General features: G+C 46.0%; 1 protein-coding gene across 3 annotated transcripts in view; it reads right to left on the minus strand.

Annotated features, from left to right (window-relative positions):
* Nucleotides 1–16,788, minus strand: part of MEGF11 (multiple EGF like domains 11) — a 247,160-nt gene that overhangs the window by 95,879 nt on the left and 134,493 nt on the right. For all 3 annotated transcript variants that reach the window (XM_060282925.1, XM_060282926.1, XM_035131062.2), the window contains exons 6-8: nt 16,610–16,746; nt 7,430–7,642; nt 1,360–1,534 (exon numbers count right to left, since the gene is read on the minus strand). In XM_060282925.1, the coding sequence (XP_060138908.1) occupies nt 1,360–1,534; nt 7,430–7,642; nt 16,610–16,746 (525 nt within the window). The remainder of the gene's footprint in view (nt 1–1,359; nt 1,535–7,429; nt 7,643–16,609; nt 16,747–16,788) is intronic.

The raw sequence follows: 16,788 nt of genomic DNA on the forward strand, positions 1-16,788 counted from the left end.
CGTGGCTTAGATTTGATGTGCAGTCTAAGTTGCTAGGCAACCAGCATTATGGGATTGCCACCTGATGCTGCTGAGAAGTGGGTAGCGGAACCCCCTAGAACTGGTATCTCAAGAGGGAGCAACATATATATGGAGGGGTACCCTTGCACATGTTCAATGGCATATAGGGTGGCTGGAATGCTTTCACTAAAACAACATTGCCTCCCCCCCCCCAAAGGAACATTATGTGCTGTGACCCAGTGAGCTCACTCCTTGCCCAGCTAACAACCACAAAAAATTATATACCTCCAAAAAACACACATTGTCCTTCCCACCCAGTTTCCATCTTCTTCTATCTCCTTTGATTGAAAACAGGAGACCAGAGATCCAGAAAGTTTGCACAGGTCCCACAGATGTGACAGCACAATTAAATTTAATAATCAGAAACCTCTTTCCTCCCCAATAATTATTATACCCCATGCACAACATATTTGTGTTTCCCCAAAAAACGTTTTCAAGTTTTTGTTCTAATTTCAGTTAAAAACCCTTCTCCTTTATTTCTATTATTGCTGTCATTTCAAGTAACCAAAGCAGTGATCAGATGATCAGAGGAGGAATGACCACTGGGCAGAGCGCAGAGAGAAGAAATGCCATGGTGCATCTGCAGCAGCACAACTGGACGCCTTCATCTGCCCCGGCTGCAACAAGACATGTCTCTCCTGCATCGGTCTCTACAGCCACAGCAGGTGCTGCAACCATCCAACAGTCTAACCTGACCCCCAAAGAGGCACTCCTCCATTGTCTCCCTAGAGTCGGATGGCAATATGTAAGTAAAAATACTGATTACTGATTTAAAACAGCAACAGACAAACATAGAAAACACAAGCAGAGCTTTGGGGGAAAGGCTGCAGCTCAGTGGCAGAAAGTCATTGGTATTTCCAGGATGTCTCTTTGAAGCCCTGTAAAGCTGCTGCCAGTCAGTGCTGACAATGCTGAGCTAGATGGACCAATGCTTTGACTTGGTATAAGTTACGATTCCTATGTCTTGAAATACGCCACAAGGAAAGGCCACAGCTCAGTGGCAGAGCATCTGCTTTGCATGCAGAAGGTCTCTAGCTCATCCCTGGCATTTCCAGGCAGGTCTGAAATGCTGGAGAGCTGCTGCCAGCCAGTGTAGACAATACTAAGTTAGAGGGACCAATAGTATAAGGCTGCTTCTACAGTTGCTCCTGCCATTACTAGCTTTCCGTATTTATCGCCCTCTCCTTCCAAAGGGGCTCAGATAGAACTCTGAGCTAGAATAAACAATATTGACAATATCAGGGGGAAATTCTCCAGTGTTCTGATCACTTAATCGAAATGTGCACCCCTAGGGCTTACCATATATCCTGGGCCACAGGAGCACTTCCCTGTAATACTATCACAATCTGCTCCATTCTGGCAGCGGCAGGCAAGCTGGCAGCTTTCACCATAGTATCCCGGAGGACAGGTGTCATTGCAGTAGAGTCCTGCCCAGCCGGCTTTGCAGTTGCATTCTCCAGACAGAGGGTGACAGCTGACAAGAGGAGAGACAGGTATTAATGAGAAGCACCAGTGGGAAGGGGAAAGAAAAGGCATCTGATTATTAAACCGCATCATTTCGGGGCACAGATAACTGAGTGAAACACACACACTCTCGAGACGCCTCTTATCTGCATTCCCAACACCAAATCCCCTACAGCCAGTAGTTGAGCTTGTCTGATGCCACAGAATGCTCACAAACATTTCTGCTATGTGGGAGATGAGAGGATATCTGCCCACAACAGAGTGCTGACTGTTTCCACAGTGGAAGTGAAAGGCCACTTTGGCTGGACAAAACCTCAGACACTGTTGAGGGAGTGAGGGGAGGGGTAAGAGGGTCTCTGTACTATTGGCTGGAAATGGAGGGCAAGAGACCATTGTGCTTTGCACACAGGAGAGCCGAAGGCTGGGCAGACACAAGCAGTGACTACAAAAGCAGCATAGATAAAGCGGTCAGAGAAGTAGGGGCCTGGGTAGGAGATAGTGGCTCTACCAGGTAATCCCTATACAGTATCAGACCCTCCAAGTGTTCCTATTTTCCAGGAACAGTTCCGGATTTACAGAAGCTTTTCCCAGTTTCTTATCTGATCCCTGATTATCCCGTTTTTCCTTAGGACGTCCCTATTTTCTGTTGGAGGGTATGGAGTTATCCAACCCCCAAGCCATCTGAAGGCAGCCCTGTATAGCGGTGGGTTTTTTTTTTAATGTTTAATGTTTTATTATGTTTTGCATATATGTTGGAATCAGCCCAGAGTGGCTGGGGCAACCCACTCAGAGGTATAAATAGTCAAATTATCATTATTGGAATAGGATGTCCCTATTTTCACCGGAGGGTATACTATGTGCACATCCTTTATATCAGCAGTAAGGAACCTTTTCAGCCTGAGGGCCACATTCCATCTCAGGCAGACTTCTAGAGGCCACATGCCAAGAAAAAAGGATGGCTGGGCAATGGGTGTGGCTTTTAGTTTTGGACTTCATGACTACATTACAGTCATGAAGAATCCAGAGGTTTCTATATCCTGTCCATATCTCCATCGAGACAAGCAAGAGGCACGAAGATGAAGTCCAAATACACATTTCAGTCAGGCAAAAGTACTGAAAGAGGGTGCAGAGCAGGGCTGGTGGCAGGCTTCAACCTAAGTAAGCTTCCTGAGGGCCTGATAGACAAACCTGAAGGGCCGCATCCCTTCTCTGGGTCTGAAATTCTCCACCCTTGCTTTATGCAAACAGACAGCCTTGCCCACACCCTCTCTGTTGGAAGAGACCCTCCTTGACAATCTGGGACAGAAGTACAATGTGGAATCCTCAGAAATAAACATTTATTTGGCTTTCCTAATTTCCCCTCCCTCCCTCACCGCCTTTGTTTTGTTATCAGCAGAAGCGATTAGTGCATAATGTTGTGACTAAAAATTGCCAAGTTCTGTAGCTGTCGTGTGCTTCTTCAGAGGATTCTGGTAACTAATTAAAACAATTCATCAGCTTAATAAAAAAAATCACCAGGTTTCCGCTTGACAAAGCACTCCTTGGAATTATATGCTGCTCGGTTCACACCTCTTAACATTTAGATGAAAAAGTAATAAAAAAAGCTGGAACTGCAAAAAACCACCCCCCACCTCTGCATCTATTAATCTTCAGGTAATGGGAACAGAAAACTAAGCAGCACAGAATTAGTTTAGTTTCCCTCGTTTTCCGTTTTTCCTCCTGGCGTGCAGAACTGTACATTTCCAACCAGCTTTGCATCGGAAAGCTAAATTAAATCTTTCAAAACTAATATATGTTCCCAGCAATCTGAATTGGCCTGTTACAATTCAATTGAAAAATACGGCATCCGGTAAGCATTTCAACCGCAAGGTGGAGTCTTTTATATATTAAAAAAGAGGGGTAGGTCCCCCCCATCTCCTCATGAAATATGAACACTTTGTGAATTGTAAAAGATATGTCCCAACCAAAACAAGGGCTGCAAGAGATGCAAACTGCAAGGAAAATGGAGTTAAAGCAAACTGATTGCATTCAGAAACAGGCCGAGGGTCCCTCTCCCATTTCAACACTACCGTATATGTCTGGTGATATCCCCATGTCTTTTGTTTCTCACTCTCCCCTGCACAAACTCGCTTCCCAGGAAGATATATGTTTGTGATTTCATGTGCTATTTACTTAGTGCAACCTTCCCTTTGCTTTGCTTTGCCTTTATTCCAACATCTACCTATCACTGATATAGCAGGAGAGTTACTGAAAGCCATGCTGTGGATCTTGATCCTATATTGTTTGGCCACACCAAACAGGGCAGGGGCAGCCGATGTAGTGCCCTCCAGTTGTTTATTATTATGATTACTATTACTGTTATTACTATTTCTATTACTATTACTATTGATTTATTAATCACATTCTAAACCAGGCATCCCCAAACTGCGGCCCTCCAGATGTTTTGGTCTACAACTCCCATGATCCCTAGCTAACAGGACCAGTGGTTAGGGATGATGGGAATTGTAGTCCAAAACATCTGGAGGGCCAAAGTTTGGGGATGCCTGTTGTAAACCACCATCTGAAAGCAATGAAACAGTTGCTGTTGTTGTTGTTGATGATGTACCAGTATTTATTAATCGTCTTCTAAACCACTGTCTCAAGGTGATTTGCGCATAAGATAATTAAAAACAGCAAAAACACAAAAACAGCAAGTATGTTTAAAATAAGACATGCCTGGCAAAGACCCATTTATGTGCTGGGAAAGCCTCTCAGAACAAAAATGTCTTCAACTGTTTCTGGAAAGTGCAGATAGTGAGTTTCTGTCTTTGGAACTTACAGGAGAAAGTCTCCCACAGACTGCAGCAATCTATTGGGCGTGGAAGGGGTAAGGCAGTCTCTTAAGCAACCCGGTCCCAAGCTGCATAAGGACTTTTGCGTTAGCATCAACAAATTGAACTTTGTCCCGTAACAGATTGGCAGCCAATGCAACTCCGGCAAGCAAGGTGATATACACTGGTGGTAGTTTGCCCCCACAAACAACCTAGCTGCCATGTTCTGCATCAGCTGCAGCCTCCGGACCAACCCCAAGGCTATCCCCACACAGAGTGCATTGCAATAACCCAGCTGTGAAGTTACCAATGCATGATCCATTATGCTCAAGCTATCCTGATCCAGGAATCGTATTCTTGGATACAGCGTTCAAGACCCCCAATGGAAGTTGTTGTGCAAGAGCATTTGGAGGGTGCCATGATGGCTAGAATGTGTCAGAACCCTGGGAACTGGCTGTACATAATTTAAGGAAGAGAACTTAGGTGGGAATGCTAGTACAATTTCATGGATGGAACTGAACACATGTGGGAGTTGGGGGGCTTATGGATTGGTTTTGTTCTTGTTTTTATTATGCATTTTGTGTTTTTATTTTGCATTTTTATGCTGTAAATCGCCCTTAGATCTTCAGATGAAGGGCGGTATAAAACTTAATTAAGTTCCTACATTTTAATAGCCACAAGGCTGTTTTCAAAGAACGTGAGCTCCCCTTTCTCAGCTTAGATGCCCCCTTTGTCTTGAAACTTTGACAAGCTGCTGAAGAGTTGCTTGGAAAGTCAAAAGCTGAAATGCCAATGGAATGAATGAAAATAACATCTACGGATCTCTGCCTGCCGCTATCTCGTTTGTTCCACCGTGGTTGAGATAAGACCAAGTAGAATGACAGATTTTTATCAACGGGGAGAGACTAGACTCATTTATTAAGAGGAGCAGATACCATCTGGAGACAAGAATGCTTGAAGACAGTACAAACAGATGGGATGGGGGGAAAGAAAACCAAGGCGAAGAAGCAACCTGGCCAGATCAGAAGCAGTGCAAGGTGCAAATATTCTCCTGGGAGAGTAAATGTTCAGAGGGACATTTCCCCCATTAAATTTAAAGTTTTGCTTTGACAAGCTCAGTTTCCATTCATCTAGATGGCAGTCTTATCAGATGACTTTAATCAGATGACTTTAAATGGGGAGAAAGGCCAAAGACACAGTATTGATTCTATAGTGGTTTGGCACCAATATTAATACTTTTATATAAATGCTAAGTATTCAAGCAGAACAATATTAGTCTCACATGAGAGCTGATACAGAGTTTGTGATGGAATGAGCTCTGAAGTCCAAGCTCTGGTGCATACAACACTACAGTTTGTTTGTTTGTTTGTTTGTTTGTTTAGAAGACTTACAGCCTGCCATGTTGGTTCTTTTGCACTATGCAAAAACCTTAATACAGTGGTACCTCACAAGACGAAATTAATTCGTTCCACGAGTCGTTTCGTGTTGCGATAATTTCGTCTTGTGAAGCACGGTTTCCCATAGGAATGCATTGAAATTTAATTAATGCATTCCTATGGGGGGGGGAAGCACAAAAAAGGCGCCGACTCACCCGCCACGGCTGCTCTGGAAGTTTTTAAGGCTCTGGGAAGGGGGAAGCAGGAGGAGGGCCAGGGAGAGGCTCCCTCCCTCCTTCCCCAGCAGCCATTTGCGCCCAACCAGACGGCCAGTGGGACTGGACAGGACGGGGGCGGATGGAGCGCTTTGGCAGCCCGCGCTCTGCTCAATGACGGCCGCTCTCCTGTTCGCGCATCTCCGCGCAGCCATGCCGTCCTACTCGGTGATTGTGGCAGCGGGCAGCCAGTGATTCGCGGGCACCGATGAGTGAGTAAGGGAGTGGCGCGGGCAGGGCAACAATGGAAACTTCTGCCCGCTCCCTCCCTCCTTCCCCAGCAGCCGTTCACACTCCATTCGCCATTCACACTCCCAACCAGACGGCCGCTCTCCATAGGAAACTTCGTCTTACGAGTCTCCAAAAAACTCACAAAACGCTTTCGTCTCGCGAGTTTTTCTTTGTGCGAGGCGTTCGTCTAGCGATCACTGTATTTTCCCAGAAAGTTGATGACCCTGGAGCCAGGACTGTTTTTCAGCAGGAACTCAGGGGAACTCAGTTCTGGCACTTCTCAGGTGGGTGCTATTGCCATTCTAAGAGAACGAGAGTGAGTTCATGGTGAGTTCCGGCACCTCTTTTTCTAGAAAATAGCACTGCTAGGAGCCATAGCAAAAGAAGAGACCAACAGAGTCAAGACTACCAAGTTACTTCTACAGAGTAGCCAGCAAGGAGAGAGTTATGGAACAGCCTTCCCAAGGAAGCTTGCCTGGCACCATTCTTGTAGTCCTTTTATCCCAAGGCGAAGACACCTCTGTTCAGCCAAGTTTTCTTTTTTAAAAATAACACTTGCGCAGTCTACTTCTCAGTTTTCAAACCTGTGGCTTTAATCTGTGTGCTCTGTTTTTGTAGCATTTATTTAATTTGGAAGTTATGCTTTTAATGTATGTTTTGGTTAGCTTCCCTGTATCAGGAAGGTTTTGATGTTTGATGTTTTATTATGTTTTTATATGTGTTGGAAGCTGCCCAGAATGGCTGAGGAAACCCAGTCAGATGGGCAGGGAAGAAGAAGAAGAAGAAGAAGAAGAAGAAGAAGAAGAAGAAGAAGAAGAAGAAGAAGAAGAAGAAGAAGAAGAAGAAAAAGAAGAAGAAGAATGCAAGCCATACAAAGAACTCCGTGTTATGAGACAGCTTACAAATCAACTTTTAAAACACTTTCACCCATTATCTTCTCTGATGTTCAGGATCTGGACACCACAGATACTGCCAATTCCTCATTTTGTTCCTCAGCCCAGCAATGGGCCCTTCCACTGCCCACATTCAACAAACATGCTTCACTGCTTGTACCAAGTTCAGGAGTTGCTCCGTGCTGGAGATGGAGTCAATGGACTTGCCCAGGGGAAAAAAACCACTCTTCCAGCTTTTCCTTCCCACTCTCTTCCCAAAAGAAGCTTTCTTGCTTCTTAGCTGTCACTCTCACAGCTAGCAAGAGACATGATGCACATACCTGACTGTGTTTGGAACATGGCAAGGACACCGCTTGTTGCATTTCAGCCCATAATATCTCTCGGGGCACATCCGCTCCTGGCAATGGATCCCTTTGAAGCCTGGGTCGCACAGGCAGGCCCCGTTGATGTGGTAGCACTTGGCTCGGTTCTCGCAGTTGCATTTCTGCATGCACTGAAAGCCGAACGTCCCAACAGGGCACTCCTCCTGGCATCTGCAAAGGAGAAGAAGCAGTGGCAGGTAGAGTGTCAAGTTTAAACAGCACCCGGCCCAATAAAAATCTGTAGCTCAGTGGCAGTTTGCAAGCAAAATGTCCCAGCATCTCCATATAGGACCAGCAATGAGCCCTGCCTGAAGCTCTGGAGAGCCAACACTGGTCAAGGTGTGCAGTTTTGAGTTAGATGGGCCAATGGTACAAGGCGGCTTAAGAAAGCTTGCTGTTCCTTGCTGGCCTGCTGCTCTGGATCCAGTCTGTTCCTTCTCAACATCCCCATATGCACAGAACTAGAACATGAGAATTGGCTTGCTATATTTTTGGTAGTAGTCAAGCCAGCTTGATGCACCAACCTGATGCACCCGGAAGCTCGTAAGAAGGGCATAAAAATGGCTGAACATGTGAACATAGGAAGAGCCCTGCTGGATCAGGCCAAAGGCTTATCTAGCCCAGTGTCCTGTTCTCACTGTGGCCAATTGGATGCCCATTGTCCTGTGCCAATGAGATGCCCATGAGAAGCCTACTAGAAAGTGCTGAGTGTAACAGCAGACAGCAGTGACTGGTACCTTTTGGGACTGGATGCGGGTGGCGTTGTGGGTTAAACCACAGAGCCTAGGGCTTGCCCATCAGAAGGTCGGCAGTTCAAATCCCCGCAACGGGGTGAGCTCCCGTTGCTCGGTCCCTGCTCCTGCCAACCTAGCAGTTTGAAAGCACGTCAAGGTGCAAGTAGATAAATAGGTACTGCTACAGCGGGAAGGTAAACGGCGTTTCCGTGTGCTGCTCTGGTTCGCCAGAAGCGGCTTTGTCATGCTGGCCACATGACCCGGAAGCTGTGCGCCGGCTCCCTCGGCCAATAACGTGAGATGAGCGCCGCAACCCCAGAGTCGGTCACGGCTAGACCTAATGGTCAGGGGTCTCTTTACCTTACCAGTGGAGGCAGAACATAGCCACCATGGCTAGTAGCTCTTGCATCATCCTGCCCATGCCTTAAAGTCATATGCCAATACTCTCCTCTGAGAGCTCCCCTCTGTCAAAACCGAAGCTAAGAAAGCTGGAGGACTGTTATCTTTTCAAATTCCCATACAAAGTGACCTATTCAGACAAATGTGCAGATTGGAACACAGCAACGTACTGGAGTTCACACTTCTCCAAATATTGCATTGTGGGTCTTGGCATTTGAATTTATCAAAATACACTTTTTAAATACATATTTTGAGAGGATTAAAAGAAAATGTCATAGATTAATGTAGAAAAATGGTCTGGTTGGCAGCCTGGAACACTGAATAGTAACATTACATGCCAAAGCATTTCTCTGCAGCCCCCCCCCCCCAATTTTGCCACTAATACCCATGATCTTGATAAAAGGCATTGCAAATTTACTGGTTCCTCCAGCAGTAAAGCCAGGCTCCTACTCGAGAAGCTGCAAGACAGAGCCATGCAAGGGATCGGTGCCTAAGCCACCTCCTGAGTTCTGAAACTTGCCCTACCCTGCAAGAAGCTCACATCTTTGTCTGAAATGATCTGCCACGAAGGACCACTATGTCGTATTATTAATAAAGTCTTATCGCATGGGCAGCAGGGACTGGAAATTGCCCAATCAGCATTCATTTAATCCTGCCATTGATTAAAATGTTTACTGTAACCTCCACGCAGAGAGGAGATTGTTAAATGCCTTTTGTGGGTCATTTCGCAGACGGCACCGGAGAGAGTTAAAAATATGATGATCAGGGAGAAAGGATTTAAACACGCAATGCTTGCCTGGGAAAGCAGGAGGGGAATGGCAATGAAATTGGTTGATGCAAAAGGAAAAGTGCTACTGCAGCTGCTGGCCCACTGAATATGCCCCCCCCCAAACAAACCACATGTCCCATTGCTGCATATACTTACATCAGATCTCACAAGGCAATGATTCTCAGGTATTTTCAGTGGAACAGCTATTGCAACATATCCACAGTTAGGGACGTGCAAAACTGCCCATTTCAGTTTCTCTCGCTGCCTTATTTTTCCAGGCTTAAGTTCAGTTTGCTACATTTCAGCATCAGCTTGCTGAAAGTTCACCAGCACTTTAGAGTGCCTTTCTCCTAATATTTACACTTTCATGCACACAGTATTGCAAGGAAGTTCTCCTAATATAACATACTACTACTATGCCACGTCAGCTGTCATGGCTTCCGCCACAGAATCCTGGGAGTTGTAGTTTCTTACACATGCTGAGAGTTGCTAGAAGACCCCCTTACCAAAGTACAATCCACGGAGTTTCCTGAGAAGGAGGATAGCTAAACCATGTTGGGAACTGTAACTCTGAGAGGGGAATAGAGGTCTCCTAACGACTCTCAGAACCCTTAGCCAACTGCAGCCCCCAGGATTCTTTGTGGGGAAGCCATGACTGTTTATAGTTTTATCATAGTGCTTTAAATGTATATTGTGGATGAGATCTGAAGCTAAGTTTGAAAGAAGAATTCTATTGCTGAAAGGAACCATTTGCTGGGGGTGCTCGATAGCAGCCTGATTGTGTGAGGTGCCTGTCACAATTTCTCTGGTTTGCAAATGTGCCCATGTGCCCCCAAAGCCTGGGAACCCCCTGGGTTACCACTTCATGCCAGTTGATTTGCATCCCTTCTGTTTACCAGTGAGACTTTCCTTGCTGCAAAATTTGCCGTGTGCTGCTCCAGCTAACACTGAGGCAGGACGGAGCTTCCCTACCTGCGTAGTCTAGAAAGCATATACAGCTTTATGACACTAAAGGCAGGCAAAGAACTGTTTCCCCTGCCACACTGGTATTTAAAAGCACAGATGCCTGCTTTCCGTTTGCAGATCTTCTTGGCAGGCCTGAAAGCATGGTGAGATGTCTGGAGAGCTCGCTTTCCAAGTGCAGCCTGCCAATTTGAGCAGAAATGTAAAATACTCCGCAAGATGAATAGAGTAGTCAATACCATACTATATCACCCTATATTTATAGATGAAACCAAGTGGGAAAGATCATCTAGAAATGAAACATCAATGACCTAATCTATTTACATAATTAGCTACCCTCTTGTCCCCAACCCAACCGCTCTGCTAACCGTTTAACCAACTTATTTATCTGGAGATCAAGCAACCCCCTGCAAATGAATTTTATGCAACAAGAAACCAATAATGGCTCCTTTGGATTGTAAGGATCATCGCTGTAGGAATTAACTTGCTGCAGAAAATGTCATCACTTTGCAACGTATCAATCTAATGGGCCTGCAACACCATTAGCAGCCAGATGCATTGCTCAATTAAATTACTCAACAAGCGACTAGACCCTCGTCATGTTTCTTGTTCAATTTTACATGGCTTCCTTCTTATCTGGGAAGAGCCGCATTATTATAAGTGCCATTGAAGTTTAATAAGTGTACAATTATTTGGGGTTGGGTTAATATATGTGCCAGCTGTAGAATTAATGGCTACAATTTCACAACGTATTAAACATTATGATGCCCTGTTAAACACGTTACATGCACAAAACAATATTTATTTCTTCCACAACAAGGGTGGGGGGGACTTTCTGACTTGTGGGGGCGGGGAGAAGGGAGTTGATATCTTTACCTGGTTGTGCCCCATGGGCAAACCTGGACAGATGGTTTGCCCCCACCCACCTGTCAAAATCCCTTAAGCAGAGTTCCCAACTGGCCAACAGCCACTTTGGGAAGCACAGCACTTGGGGCTGGCAAAGCGCTTCTTTCTCCTCTCCCACCAGCTGATGGCATAAGTGTCATCCGCTGATTGACAGGTAGACATGGTTGGGGGTGTGTGTGAATGGCTTTGTGGGCCAGACTGGATCTCCTGGAGGGCCAAGACTGGATTGCAGGCTGAAAGTTCCCCAGGCCTGTTCTGAAGCAGGAGCGAGGAATCTGTGGCCCTTCAGATACTCTTTGGGGGAAGGACAGCTCTCATATCCCCTAAGCACTGGCCATGGTGGCAGTGGAACCCAGATGGAGGGCCACACTTTCCCAACCCCCTGCTCTAAGGATGTCACAAGAGGAGCTATATTGTGCTGCCAACCCATTCTCTCATCAGTGAAAATAGTTTTGTCCAATGGAAAGAATCAAAATGGCACCCCAAAGACAGCAAGCATTAAAAAAAACTCGGGTGATCATGTTTTCATAAATATCATTATGGAGTACTCACTGGTAACAAAACAGCAAGGAAAATAAACTTGTTCGCTGTAATTGGTGAGATTTGGGGGAACTGTCCTCCCTGCATAAAAGATTCTAATCTTGCAATTCCGCAGCTCAAATACAGTTTCTTGCTGGCTGCAAGACTTGGGAACTGATTTCCTATTCTGTATTTCTACCAGAACTGTGGCTTCCAATAATTGGGGTCCACAATGAAAGCATTTGCATTGGATGCTCAGCTCACGTAAATTTCGGTGCAGCAGGGAAGTTATCTGGCGCTATCAACTTGGCGTTTGTTGAGTTATTCAGAATGCACAGGCATGCTCCACGAACCAGAAAAAAAGTGAGAATGAAAAGGGAGCTATTCAGCTCCCACAGGCTTTTGTGACCGTGCTATTTCCCCACAAATATTTATCGAAAAATACATGTTTTATTATCTCTTCTGCAGGACTGTATGCTGTAGGCTAATACAGATTACATTTGAAGAGTATTAGAAAGGGGATCCGGAAGGGACTGTTGTAAAAGAGCACCCATTAACAGGAACATTTCCTTGATTTATTTAAAAGGTCACCCGCACGGTATTTCACCCAGAATGGGGGATGGGGGAAAGGAATCTTACTGCAGCCCATCAAGCCCAGGGAGCAATAGGGACAGAAATGAAATTGCTGGTTGGTCCCATTGTTCAAATTAATTGAGAACGGTTTAGTCGCAATTTTAGGAACCAAAAAAGAGAGAGGTTTATTTATTTTTTTGGTCCTAAAAGTGAACCAGCAGCCCATCATGAGCTGGACCAGGATTGAAAGCTGCAATTACAATGTGCTTGGCTTCAGCACCCAGTTTTGGGATCCAGGGTGATCTCAGGGTTGGAGAATTTTTTTCATTCCCTTCTCGACAACCTTCCAGTCCCACGTGCCAGTGGTGGGTGGAGCAATTGTTAGACCTTTGTACAGTCGGCTAGTTTCTACACATGCTTGACATGCTCCTCTCTATGCTGCCATTCAGTCAAGCAAGAAACATTAATGGAGTTTAGAGACACATTCTAGCCAGGCATTCACACTTGGGGTATAAAGCAGAGCCAGCAAGAAGTTTGTCTTAGGAAGAGTTCTAGGGGCCAGAGAAGAGTTATCTGAGGACAAATACAATCTTCAGTAGCTCGTAAAACCCCATCTCAAAGGAGAAGCAAACTTCTGAGCCCCCAAATTCTTCTCCCGAGAGGCAATGACTGCTCACTCAGTAAGCATCCCAGCTGAGTTGGGATTTGAATCCTGGTCTTTCACCTCCTAGACAGAGCCGTCTCTAGGCCCGGGTCCAGTGGCGCGGGCGCACCAGGGCGCCAGGTCACCAGGGGTAGCCGCTGCGCCCGCAGGGAGGCGTGGCGGAGGTGGCCCCAGGCGCACCTCTCAGCTTTTGGCGGCTTCAGGCTGCTCTCCGGAGGCGCATGGGCCTGGGGCCGCCTCCGCCGCGCGCAGGGGCGTCACAACAGGGGGCGGCCCGCACCTATGGCGGAGAAGCCCTGGCACCCTTGAACATCTTTTCCCGCTACATCCTAAAAAAGGCTATCTTGTGGTGGGACCAGGAAGGCCAGCGGCCGCCAGGACCACCAAACATCGGGCCTGGATGGGCAGCGATAGCGGCTGCTCTCCTAGTTTGTCCAGGGCCTGCCTTGGGCCTTTCCAGACCCGCCCTGACTTCCTCGATGGCTGCTGGAGAGGCACCCCTCGGCAAGCGCCGGCAGCGAGGAACCCCCTCTGTCGGGCGGCGGCTCCTAAGCGAGATGGGCACCTGCCGCCCACCTCCACCACCCCTGGCCAATCTCCGGCCAGGAGGCGCCGCTGCCATGCTCACCTGGGACGCCCCACCCATACCTTCCTGCGCGCCTCCAGGCTACGAGCCACGGCGCTGCGCCCGCCCGCCGCGCTGGGAAACGGGGCAGGGGGGGCGCCAGAGGGATCCGCCACACCAGGGCGCCAGGTATGCTGAAGACAGCCCTGCTCCTAGACTGGCTGAAATCACCACAGAACACCTGGTCAGTCAATCCTTTACTAGGCCAATGAATGACCATCTTTACATAAGTGGATCAGACCAGCCTGAAGACATTGGCTTGCTCAGTGTAGAAAGTACACCCACTCCCACATCCTAGTTTATGCCTTCAAGTATCATTTTGAAAGCATGAATAGAGCTTATGTTTCTCTTTGGGGAAAAGATAAGAGTTTCGCCATTGCCCTTGATAATTATAGTAGTCCTATTGGGGACCTTCACTCATAGATCCATGAAAGGTTGATGTCAGTCTACAACAGCTGTCCCCAGCCTGGTACCCTTCAGAGTTGTGGAACTACAACTTACATCAGCCCCAGTCAGCATGGCCAATAGACAGGGATGATGGGAGTTGTAGTCCACTAATCACCTGGAAGACACAAAGTCAGGGATTGCTGGTCTACAAAAATATATCATTTGGGACTCTCAGGTGCTTTGAACAGTCTTTCCACTCTCCCATCTAGAAATGCTGGAGTGAAGTATGGGGAACGGAAAAATGCAGTGCTTACTCTTGAGGGGATTAATTGGTATAAATGTGTTTCATTTGCATATCTTGTAAACATGGTGAGATCTCCCCGTTAAAGTTTATTGCTGCAAATATCTAAATTAAATTAAATTTAATCCATTATGTTTTATAAGGAACATTAAAAAAAAGGAAAACCACGCCATCCTAACTATAATAAAAATGGAGCAGCTTTGCCAAAAAAAATTATAGAAGTGATAAGATCTAGCTATATAAAAAAAGAATGTGTCTCATTTCAGCAAAAGCAATGGGGTGCATGACTATTTATTTATTTAATTAAAAGCATTTCTAAGTGGCTTAATATTTCAAAAAATCTCAATCTACAGTGTACACCATGTCTTCCTATATACATAAAAAATGTAAGGCTGTCATCTTATAGTCCCCATTGGAGGATTTGTAGTGTCTCATAAGAATCCTAGGAAGGGGAGGCTCTAGGGGTTAATGTGGGGGTGATGTGGGTACAGTATAAAAACGATGGGTTGTAGCTGACTAAATTCTACTCTGAATAGCCCTATTGAAATTAAGGGTGATAAATTTATCATGTCCGTTAATTTAAATAGGCCTATTCACAGCCCTGAGTGCTCACTGGAAGGACAGATCCTGAAGCTGAGGCTCCAATACTTTGGCCACCTCATGAGAAGAGAAGACTCCCTGGAAAAGACCCTGATGTTGGGAAAGATGGAGGGCACAAGGAGAAGGGGACGACAGAGGATGAGATGGTTTGACAGTGTTCTCGAAGCTACGAACATGAGTCTGACCAAACTGTGGGAGGCAGTAGAAGACAGGAGTGCCTGGCGTGCTCTGGTCCATGGGGTCATGAAGAGTCGGACACGACTAAACGACTAAACAACAACAACAACAACAACTCACATGAGTAGGACTAACATTGGGTACAACCCAAAGCAGAAATATAAACTTAGTTACAGCACCTCTCAGGTGGGCACTATTGCCATTATAAGAGAACAAGGGAGGCATTCATGGTGAGTTCCAGCACCTCTTTTTCTAGAAAAAATAGCTCCCCACCTGCCACTTTCCCCCAGAATGACAAGGAACTATTAATGAGTACTCTTTGGGTTCAGCCAGTCAACCAGCTACAAATCCACCTAACAGTTACCTGTTAATAAATAAATGAATAAATATATGCGTCTGCTAAAAAGTAATCCTTGTTCAGTTCAGTGGGACCTACTCCCAGGTACACAGGATCAAAGCCTTATCCTCCAAGGAAAAGGAGCTCTTTATTATCAGATTCCATTACTGACACTTTCAAAGAAAAATATTCTCAATCCCCTTTTAAAAGTTTTCTTGAAATAGCTTTAGTGTGAAGAATTATATTTGACACCTATTGGGCCAGACCTGATTCATGTGTTTGCAAGGACTTCAAGAGATACTGTACAGTATATGTAAATGTCTCCAGCTAGGACTTTTTACTTCTGTATGGGATCTGAAGCTCCTTCTGTCAAAACGAATAAGGCTCGAACAAGGCCCAGGAGTCTTTGTGCTCTTAACATTTGGGAGGATTTGCAGGTTTTCTTTTTCCATTGTTTTCTTATCAAGTTATGTATGGCGTATGTTTAAAATATGTGTGTAGTGTGAGGTTTAGTGGTTAGAGTGTCAGACTAGGACCTGGGAGACCAGGGTTCAAATCCTCACTCGGCCATGAAGCTTGCTGGGTGACCTTGAGCCAGTCACACTCTCTCAACCTAACCTACCTCACAGGGTTGTTGTGAGGATAAAGTGGAGAGGTGGTGAAGGTGTGTATGCCACCCTGAGATCCTTGGAGGAAAGGTGGGGAACAAATGTAAAGTTTAAAATAACTCAAATACTGCTAAATTTTTGCTTTCTCTTTTTATTAATTTAAATAGTGCATCTCTCTGTATTCATTAGACTTTTTTGGAGCGGGGGGAAGTTGCCAGGAGCAAAAGTAGGTGAAGCAATTAATGCCAATTTTACCTGTGAGCAGTAGGCTCACACTCACACACCTCTCTGCATCCTCCATCCAGGTAAGCAAGAACCATTAGCAGGATGCAAGAATACACTCCAACCAGGTATAAAGGAAAGTGCAAGCAAGGCCAAGGAGTAGTGTAACCTGGGGAGGAGCGCAAGTGCCATATAGAAAGGCCTTGAGGGCCACATCTGCCATCCCCCCGGTCCTGAGGTTCACCATCTCTGACAATGGGACTTTGCTAATTGAGGTTTCATTGGGTTGAAATAGTTTTAACTGCCAATCCACACAGGAGAATAAAGTTTTCCACCTGCTACCTCCATACCTACCTGTCTCCCATATAGCCTGCAGTGCATAGGCAAACCCCCGTCACATGATCACATTGCCCTCCATTATGACATGGGCAATCCTGGCTGCAGTTAACCCCGTATGTTCCTGATGGACACGGCTGGGCACATACAAAGCCCTATGTAGGAGGAGACAGAGAAAGAAAAACTGTCATTTCAGG

The sequence above is a fragment of the Zootoca vivipara genome, chromosome 14 (genome assembly GCF_963506605.1).
Source record: "Zootoca vivipara chromosome 14, rZooViv1.1, whole genome shotgun sequence".
Classification (NCBI taxonomy): Eukaryota; Metazoa; Chordata; class Lepidosauria; order Squamata; family Lacertidae; genus Zootoca; species Zootoca vivipara.